The sequence below is a fragment of the Melospiza georgiana genome, chromosome 17, assembly GCF_028018845.1.
Source record: "Melospiza georgiana isolate bMelGeo1 chromosome 17, bMelGeo1.pri, whole genome shotgun sequence".
Lineage (NCBI taxonomy): Eukaryota > Metazoa > Chordata > Aves > Passeriformes > Passerellidae > Melospiza > Melospiza georgiana.
This window is the reverse complement of record NC_080446.1, coordinates 8724138-8734504: the sequence shown is the minus strand read 5'-3', so window position 1 is coordinate 8734504 and position 10367 is coordinate 8724138. Positions and strand designations below refer to the sequence as shown.

At 45.9% G+C, this 10367-nt stretch overlaps 1 protein-coding gene across 1 annotated transcript; it reads left to right on the top strand.

Annotated features, from left to right (window-relative positions):
* The first annotated feature begins 402 nt into the window (after window positions 1–402).
* On the top strand, window positions 403–8404 carry SERINC3 (serine incorporator 3). Its single transcript, XM_058036113.1, has 10 exons — window positions 403–498; window positions 964–1125; window positions 1623–1816; window positions 2562–2641; window positions 3299–3436; window positions 4211–4380; window positions 5105–5195; window positions 5588–5765; window positions 6565–6792; window positions 7469–8404. Exons 1-10 carry the CDS (start codon window positions 460–462, stop codon window positions 7605–7607), a joined length of 1419 nt encoding a protein of 472 aa, XP_057892096.1. The 5' UTR covers window positions 403–459; the 3' UTR covers window positions 7608–8404.
* Window positions 8405–10367: the final 1963 nt, after the last annotated feature.

Below are 10367 nucleotides of genomic sequence, written 5' to 3'. Positions count from 1 at the left end.
CAGCCCGGTGCCAGCCCGGTGCCACCCCGCTACAGCCCGGTGCCCGTCACCCCCGCTGCTGCTATGGCAACGGCTGCGCGCCCCGGCACCGCGAGCGCCCCCAGCGGCCGCGGGCCGCTATGGAACTCTACCGGCCGGCTTCACTCATTGGCTGTCAGGCTGTAGGAACCGCCCACTCACTGCCCTTCCGACCAATCAGCGTCCTCCATTCCGCTCGGCGAAGGCGGAAACAGTGTTGATAAACAACATCGCCCCGCCCCTGCCCTCGCTGACCCTCCCGCTCCTCCCCCTGGCGCGCGGCTCATCGCGCCTTCTCATTGGCGGGCGGCCGTCCCCGCGCTGGGAAGCAGCCAATGAGCGGCGGCGGCTGCGGCTCGGGGCGGAGCCCGGCTGGGGCCGCCCCCGGCCGCGGGCAGTGGGCGGAAGCAGGAAGCGGCGGAGGGCGGCGGTGGCGGCGCCATGGGGGCCGTGCTCGGGGTCTGCTCGCTGGCCAGCTGGGTGAGTGCGGGCTCCGCTCCCGCCCCGAGCCTCCCCTCACACCCCGAACCTCCCCTCACACCCCGGGGAGCGCGGCCGGCCCGCAGCAGTGCTTCCGCTGGCGGCACGGAGCGGGCCCGGGTGGGACCACGCTGAGCCCCGCGGGCCCCATCCCGGGCCCGCCGGAGCCTCTCCAGCCCCTCGGAGCGGAGCGGTGCCGGCCTGGAGCCGGCCCTGTCCGTGCCACAGCGGGCGGCTGGCGGACGGGCCCGCCCTGGCGAGGCCCCCCGGCAGCCCCGGCCGATACACGCGGTTGTCTGCGGGTGTTGGCGAACGCGCTGACAAAAACCCCGATTAGCGGCTTATCTGTGCGGGCCGGGAGCGGATGTCTCTAAATGGGGCTCGGGTTTTCCTCTCGGTGTCGCCTAACGCGCAGGTGTCAGCTTCGAGGGGAATGCCCTTACTATTCCTGTCTGTGCCCTTCAGATTCCCTGTCTGTGCAGCGGGGCCTCGTGTTTGCTGTGCCGATGTTGCCCCAACAGCAAGAATTCGACAGTGACACGGCTCATCTATGCCTTCCTCCTCCTCCTCAGCACTGCACTTGCCTGCATCATGCTGGCACCAGGCATGGAAGAGCAGCTGAAAAAGGTATGGAGGGACAAAATCTTTTTCTGACTGTTTTAAATGCCGTTACTTGTGCCATTGACTATTGATTTTCTTTACTTGGAATGGATTATGTGTGAGAGACAAACACCCGAGTGTCCTTGCTCCTGAGTTGAGAGGCTGGGTGTGCTGAATGGCTTCTGGCTGAAACAGCAAATTCTGTGAATGTTCCTTTTTTAGCACATGCCTGGTCTCTGAAATCTGACCAGATCTGGAGACTGTCAGTTGTTATCAAAGGCCTGCTGCTGTAGTATCTTAATCTTCATGGGTGAAAAGTGTTGACATGGGGAGAGACAGATGATAACGAGGTCTGAGCACAAGGTCTTTTGTTCTCTGATCTCTCAGAAGTTTGTTGACTGAGAACCTTGGCTGTTACAGGACTTAGAAAATGTAATTGCAAATGCAGACATAAATTCACAATGGAATGTGAATTCACAAAGGAATGTAAATTCACAATGGAACGTGGATTTATCTTCCTCCAGATCCCTGGATTTTGTGACGATGGGCTCCACACCCAGATCCCCCACCTGGAGGGCTTTGTCAGCTGTGATGTGTTTGTGGGCTACAGAGCTGTCTATCGTGTCAGCTTTGCCATGGCCGTGTTCTTCTTCCTCCTGTCCCTGCTCATGATAGAAGTGAAGACCAGTAACGACCCCAGAGCTTCCATACACAATGGGTATGTGTGAGCCAGCTGGCTGCCCTTCCTTGCAGCTGCTTTCCTCCTTCCAGCTCCTCTGCTGAGCACAGTGCAGATTCCTGTGTGCATACACAGACAGCTTCAGCTTCCTTTTGGACCCAGTACAGAGTAGTGCTTTGGTCCCCTTAAAAGCTCCCTATTTGTGTAAGATGGTTGAGGGTGCCACTCTGAGGTGGGGTAACCAAAAGAGGAGTGCTCTGTGTTTCCACAGAGATGTCAGATTGCAGCTAGTTTATGTCTCCAACCTTGTGCTGCCTCTGGCACTCATTGGGTCACTCTCAAGGCCAGTCTGACTCAGCTATCAGAAACTGGTTTCTGATTTCTAATTCCGTGATTGAACTGAGTTAGTTTTGGGCTGGATGACTGAATCATCATGGAGTCATTTAATTGGAAAGGGATCTTTGGAGTGCATAGAATCCTAAAATTACAGAATGGTAAGACCATCCACTTAAGACCATCCACTTCCCTGCTGTGGGCAGGGGCACTTTCCACTGGCCCAGGTGGCTCAGAGCCCCATCCAGGCCTGGCCTTGAGCACTTCCAGGGATGTGAAGTCCCCAACCTCCCTGGTCAACAGGATCACATGATGCAAAGCCCTGGTTGGAGCAGGACCAAGCTGCTTACAGATCATGTCAGAGCACATGACTGCTGTGTGGGAACTGACTGTGTGTGGAGTAAGACCAATATTTATTGGTTATTCATTTATTTCTATCTTGTTTTTAAAGGTTCTGGTTCTTCAAGATAGCTGCCATCGTGGCTATCATGGTTGGAGCATTTTATATCCCTGAAGGGCCTTTCACAAGAGGTACAGTTGATGTTCATCATGGAATTCTGACTTGTATAAGCTCAAACCTTTTCATAGATAATTTGGCAATAGTGAAAGTTTTTTGTAGAAGATGCAGTTTCTGCCCATTTTTGTTGGGAGTACCTTGGTCCATTCGGTATTTTAGTGGCCAGCTGAAGTTATGGCAATAAGAAATCCCTTTTCAACTTAATAGGTTTTGGTTATTAATAATTTTTTACTTCATGAGACAGCCACTACTGAGCTGATCTTCTGACACTAGACTGGGGGCAACTTGGAACACTGACAAATGCTAAATACTTCCCTAGAATCTCTGAGAAATCTGTGTGGGAAACCTCTACTGTCTGGCCGCATCAGAGGAACTTGAAAGGGTTGTTGATCCTCAAAGAAATGTGGCACAGTGGCACTTATGTACACAAAGATGCCACATGTTAGATGTTGCCTTGGGCTGAACATTCCCGTGCTCAGCTTGACCAGCAGTGGCTGCATCCCTGAAGAGCTGGGACTCCTTCCATGCTCCTGCTGGATTGAGGCAAAGTTATTAACAACATCTGCATTTCTAATTACAGTTACAGGTTTATTTCATGCTTTTTTTGTTTTTAAACAGAGGTAGCATGCACATGATGAAAGCTAACTTTTTTTTCTTGCGCTCTTTTCTAGCTTGGTTTTGGATTGGTGTTTCTGGAGCCTTCTGCTTCATTCTTATCCAGTTGGTTCTACTTGTGGATTTTGCTCACTCTTGGAATGAGAGCTGGGTTGAGAAGATGGAAGAGGGGAATTCCAAATGCTGGTATGCAGGTAAGAATCTTAACCTGGAAAGGGTTTGTTTGTACTGGCCAGTAGCCCGCAGAATAACATTCACTGGTTTGCAGACATACCTAGAACTAAACTGCACAGTGTCCCTGAGTCACTGGTGTAAACTCCTGAAATAAATAGCAGCAATGTTTCCTTTCTTTTGTTCAATAAAATGTGAGATATTTTAGGCTTGTGAGTAGCACATCTGACAGTCCTATTAAACCACACTTGCCTGGTTGGCAGGGTGTGCTCAGAGCCTGCTTCCCTTCAAGCCTGACTCTGCTGTGTCCCCAGCAGCTCAGTTGTGTCTGTGACAGTGGCTGCAGTGCCACACTGAGTGTGCCTTGGTGCCTGCTCCCCAGCTGCCCACTAATTACAAAGTGCTAATTGTTGTGGTTCTTAGCTCATAGCTAAGAGTACTGCCACAGCATTTTGTGGCTTCTTACAAAGAACGGAGTGGAAACAAAAATGGGTGACCTCAAGCACAGGAATCCAGGGCAGGTAAATGTCCATGGGAAGTGTGCAAAAAGCACTCTTTCATTATGCCACTGTGGCCTGATACCAGTTACACTAATTAAACTGCTGCTGAGAGGCAGGTCCTGTTCCCCTGATGGCAGCCCTGGCCTTGCTCTGAGCTATGCTTAGTGAGCCCAAGCAGAAATTTAGCCATACCTTACAAAAATGCATTCCCCGTGTCTTGTTTTGTGACCCAGACTGCCAGATGAAGAAGAAAGAGTGTCTTAACTATATTTGTAATGTAATTTTTTTTTCCTGCAGCTCTATTGTCCTGTACAAGCCTGTTCTATGCCTTGTCCCTGGTTTTTGTCATTCTCTTCTACGTTTTCTACACAAAGCCTGATGCCTGCACTGAGAACAAGTTCTTCATCAGCTTTAACATGATCCTGTGCATTATTGTCTCCATTGTTTCTATCCTTCCAAAAGTTCAGGTATTATTTTTCTCTTTTCTTCTGACATACCAAGCAGGGAAATGAGAAGGATGTAGTAGCAGTTCAGTCAGAGATAAGAACTTTTAAACTTGGCTATCATAGCTTTTGTAGTTAGGAACTAAAAAAAAAATAAATCTTGCTCTGAAAACATTTTACTGCATAGTGACACATTTTCTGAAGAGAGGCTTTTTTTAGCTAGCATGTTTTTGGGCTTTGTTTCCATGTGGAGGACTGCTGGCATGGTTTTAGTGGTCAAGGCCCTGGCAGGACAGAGGAATCTGTTAGGGAGTAGCAAAGTAGCTGGAGATTTATTTGCTTAATACTGTACCTTTGAAATTAGGGGTAAACTTCTTTAATATAAGAGGAAAGTTGCATGTCTCTTGATTCTGAACTGGTATTGCTCAAATCACATGCTAGATTCACATCTAAAAAATTGTTTGAAATGGTTGAGATTAACTCAGTAACAGCCTGTAACTGAGTCTTGGGCACAAAAAGAAAAGGATTTGGTTTGCTTTTTCTTTCTCTGTTTGAGTTGCTTTTTGCATAAATTATATAACTCCAAGGAATTTCTTCCAGTCTTTCAAACATAGAACAAAGACCAATGCATTTCTACAGCAATGGTTTTTATGCTAGTAATGGTTTCATCTGTGGCAGTGGGGTAAAAGCATCCAGCTCTAGGTAAACCTTGCTCTTTTTGACTGTGGCTTCTTCTGCTTTGGAACAGGAGCATCAGCCTCGCTCTGGCCTCCTCCAGTCCTCTGTCATCACACTCTACACCATGTACCTCACCTGGGCAGCCATGTCCAATGAGCCTGGTAAGCAACACTCTGTCTTGAGTCCCATATATTGGTGTGAAAGCAGAAGTTGATGGTTTTTACAGATCACTCTGTGGGAATTGCTGATCTGTTCAGATCAAATCCAGTGAAGCTGAAAACCTGACTTGACTGAAACCATCAAACTGCTTCTTTGCAGAACAAAACTGGAGTGTTGTAAGGGGGGAAAAGAAACAGTGTCAGGGCATTCTGATGTTATTTATTTATTATACCCTTGTCTAGCTCACAGGCAGGAAAAACATTGCAGGCAATTTCTGCCTCTGGAGAATTGAAGAGATCAGCAGTTAAAGGGAATGAAAAATTGCAAGCTTACTTGTCATCTTTTCTTGGCTACATGCTGGCATCTCTTTTATCTGCTTTGAAATCCCTTTCAGAAAGAAACTGTAACCCAAGTCTGCTGAACATCATCACCCAGATAGCTGCACCCACAGCTGTTCCAGCCAATGCCACTGTCCCTCCTGCCACTCCTGCTCCACCCAAGTCCCTGCAGTGGTGGGATGCCCAGAGTGTTGTTGGACTGGTTATCTTTGTCCTTTGCCTCTTGTATTCCAGGTAGGGTCTGCACTACTATCCAGTGATAAAGAATTGGGGTTTGCCTCCTTTGTTTGAATCTGGGTCTAGTGCAAAATGTACCTGCATTTATTCACATCCAGCTGCTGTCTCAGGCCTGAGGCCAAATGTGGCTCATAAACCTGCATTTTGCTTTGTGCATGAGGGTAAGCCTTGTCAGCTCAATCCAGATAACAAAACAACATGTGTTACAAAATGATTGGAGGGATGGAGCACCTCTCCTATGGGGAAAGGCTGGGAGAACTGGGATTGTTCAGCCTAGAGAAAGGAAGGCTTTGGGGTGACCTAATTATGGCTTTCCAGTGTCTGAAGGGAGCCTACAAGAACATAGAGACTTTTACATGGATTAAAACTGGGTGTGTAAGTTTAGATTAGATACTAGGAAAAAAATCTTTACTGTGAGGGTGATGAGGCACTGGAATGGTTGTCCAGAGAAGTTGTGGGTACTCCATCCCTGGAAGTGTTCAAGGCCAGGCTGGATGGAGCTGTGAGCAACTTGGGTCTAGGTGTAATGTGCCCTGCCCGCAGTAGGTGGATTGGAACAAGATCATCTTCAGGGTTCTTTCCAAACCACACCTTTCTATGATCTGGGACTAGGAATGCTGTTTAATGAAATTAACAAAAGCTTGGATAAAAACAGTTGGAGGAATTTCCTTATGCTTCCAAATGGATGATTTGCTAGTCCCAGACATTCACTGTGGTCAATTGCTTGCTTGATTATCAAACACAGCTGATGATAAAAGGAGTTGTTAACCAGGTCTCTGTTTGGGTTACACTGCAGCATCCGCTCCTCAAGTAACAGCCAGGTGAACAAGCTGACCCTGTCAGGCAGTGACACTGCCATCCTGGAGGACACTGTGGGGACAGGCAGTGGCACAGCTGAGGAGGGCGAGGTGCGCCGTGTCACGGACAATGAGAAGGATGGTGTCCAGTACAGCTACACCTTCTTCCACTTCATGCTCTTCCTCGCCTCTCTGTACATCATGATGACACTCACCAACTGGTACAGGTGAGAGCCACAGGGGAGCTGAGGGTTCTGTGTGGGTGGGAGGCTGGTGAAGGGGCTGTCCCTGTGCCAGCTGCAGCAGAGCTGTGCCTTGTCAATTTAGCGTTACTCAGTTAAGGTGTGAGAAGGCCGCATGGCACAGTCAGCAGCTCTGGTTCCAGGGCACTACTGCAGAGCTGCAAGGGCAGAAGGTGTGGCTGCCATTCTTCAGCTGGAGGAGTAGCAGGAAGGATACACATGGAATTGGTTTCAGGTGGCCTCCTGCAGAATTTGTTAGAAGCCAGCCTGCTGTTAGTGGCTTTTCAACCTGGCGAAGATGTGGAGGGACAGCCATATGTACTGCTTATCAGAGATGGGATTTCCCACATCTGTTGGAAACACTTGGGCATGCCCTCTGCTGCTGCAGCTCAGAACCACTGCTCCCAGGACATTGTATAAATTAGCAAATATTTCCTTGAACAGCATCATGAGCATGAGCAAGCAGGCTTGGAAACTGGGTTCCAAGAACCACAGCCTGTGATGGAGCCACAGGAAACTGCTGGCTTAGTTGTCTATGCTCTCACAAAGGGTCTTGATTGGAGTGCCCCAAAGGATTGCCCTCAGTTCAGATCCATGAGAGGTACCAAGGAACAGGGGGAGATGTTTTCTCTGTCTGCTAATGGACTTCTTTACTTTTTAGCCCTGATGCAGATTTCAAAACCATGACAAGTAAGTGGCCAGCCGTGTGGGTGAAGATGACCTCCAGCTGGGTTTGTCTGCTTCTCTATCTCTGGACCTTAGTGGCTCCTCTTGTCCTTACTAATAGAGACTTCAGTTAAGTTCCTGCACCTTCTGAGCTTACAACAGTGGGGAACTCTTTGCTGACAGCCAAAATGTTCATTTATTGCTTTAGTTACTGTTTCTTATGTTGGTATTAAAATGCAGTTGGATAGACAGTTATGTATTGCATAATGCTTGATGCAGCACCAAAATTATCAGTTATCTATTTTAACCTTTACCAGGGTTATCTTATTACTGCTTTTTTAAAATTCACTACAGCTGTGTTGTCAAAGCACAAAATAAATTATCTATTCTGTCCAAAAGCCACAACCTTCTACTGAATAAAAGTTAACATTTAGTTAAATATGAAGTAATATATTTTAAAGAGCAATTATAATCAGCATAATGCACTACTCTGCTCATGCTTCAATTTCTGGAAGTGTAAGCCATGCTGCTTGATTTTTACATTCCACTGCTAAAGTTTATTTACAGGAAAAGTTTATTTAAATTACTTAACTTTGTGCTGTGGCAAAAAAGCACCCTTACTCCTCACCAAAAGAACAACTCTGAAGTTGAAAAACTGGTTAACACTCAATTCTTTTAAGACAAACTTGCCCTTTTTAAGAGGCAATTTCTATGGTAACTTCTTTTTTAGAATGTTTGCCAAATAGAGTGGTAAGTGTATGAGTAGCTTAATCAACTTTATGATTATGTTGGAAAATAGAGCTTATTGATCGATTGGTTTCAGTTGTCCAATATTCTTAATAAAAGTAACACACATGGAATTATTATTATTATTGGCTCTAAGGCATTTGCACTGTAAACTCATTTGAATAAAGCAAACTAACTACTGAAAGTGGCCCAGCTCTGTTGAAGTGTTAAGAAGCAGCAGTTCCTTCTCCAGTGGAAAGTGCCACATGCAGTCTCCAGGTGGATGTGACTGGTTGTTTGTTCTGTGCAGTAAATACTAAGTGACAGATTTTTTTGAAACCAGCAGTATTTTGTGTGAGCCTCTAAGTCTGTGAGTGTCAAATCCTGTTCCTTGAAGTTGCTCAGTTCAAGTAAACTTTTGTTTCCAGCAGAAAGCAAAACCTTTTGCTAATGCAGTGCTGTGGTGATTATGTGTAAATGTGGAACTTGTGTGTTGTTACTGACATTTACAATAAACTATCCCAACATGACACAAGACAAACATATTGAAAATATCAAATGAGCAGCTGTTACAATGTGTTTAATCACCCAGTCATGCATCATAAACTTACACATTTTTGACAACTTTGTATTATAAAATGCAATATAAAAATAAATTTTATCAAAATAAGATGTACACTTAATCACCCAACACCTCTAGGCTCACATATAACAGAAAGCAAAATTAATATTTGTATAAGACAATGATTAATTCAAGCCAAAATGGTATAAATTTAACAAAATGATACTTAAAGAGATTTAATGATACAAGATTTAACAAAAACAATACTTCAGCCAGTTCCTGAAAATACCTCAGGGCTCATAACATCCATTTACAAGAGTATAAATTCAAGTACTTGTATGTACAGTTTGCAGCTACCTTTTGTGCCACCTAATGCCAATGCAGTTCAAGTATCCTTCCTTATTATCTGTTGGATTTGGCAGGGATGGCTTATGTACTGGAAAAGGCATATATAAGCATGGAAAACAAAGTTATTTCAAGTGTGAAGAAGGAAAAAATTGGTTGTAGTGCTGTAAAAACAAAAAACCAAGCAACCCCCAAGCAAAAATCTACCCCTCCTATAAGCTTTTCCTAGCTGTTCTCTTATCTTGCAGATAAGGAGATCCTATACATGACACAAATGTTTAATTTTCCAAACATGAGAAGTTCTGGGAACAAACTGATGTCTTTGCTACTAAGTGCTAAAGCTCAAAGAACATTCTCAGCTCTGCAGCCAGGCACACATGAGCCAGAGCTGTGCTTGCTGTAGGACATGCCAAGCACTGCTCTGAGAGACTTCAGGGTTAGAGACACACTCAGTGAAGCTGCAATTCCTGCCTCAGTTCTAAAGGCAAGGAACAGCAAATCAGAAAGAACAGATCCTGATAAAGCCTGGCTTAATTCAGCATCCTGACATCCACTGCCCAGGAGCCAGCTTTAAGAAAAAGAAGTTCTGGAGGCACAAGACTGGCACTTTTCAGCACTGGCAGGTGTGGTGGTTTAACCCCAGCCAGCACCATGGCTGCTCACTCACACAGGGCTACACCAACTCCTATGAAGAAAATTCTACCCCAGCCAAACCCAGCAAAACCCTAGAACCTCATTTATTATGTTTAAATCATATTCTTTATTCCTAGTGAGCAAAGGAAAGAAGAGGGTGAGGTGGATCTATTCTGCCTACTATTTAAGGCATGCAAGAAAATATAAAAGCCTGTAAAAGGTGAGTTTAGTAGAGGTTCCTCAGCCTTCTGCTGAGCACCACTAGGTTTATTTCTCTTTGAAGGACACTAAACTGAATTTTGAATATCCATCCTCCCTCTCGAACAGTTACATAAGGGGATAAAGGAGCTGTTCCTACAGTCACTATAGCCCCACTTCTACCCCTGCAACACAACTAAGGAAAGATTATCAGTGAGGCCTTCATCTCTAGGTAAATGGATCCATTCCGGTTTTTTCAATGGTACATTGTGACTGGAATTAAGAGGCACTAAAACAACAGAGGCATCACTCTTCTTCTAGCATTCAGCAGTGTGGGCAGCCACTGATCTGTCCAAGTCCTGGTGCTGCGTGCTACTGGCTTCTAGGTGGCAAAAAACTGAATTAATTTCTGCAAAACAGAGCATATTCT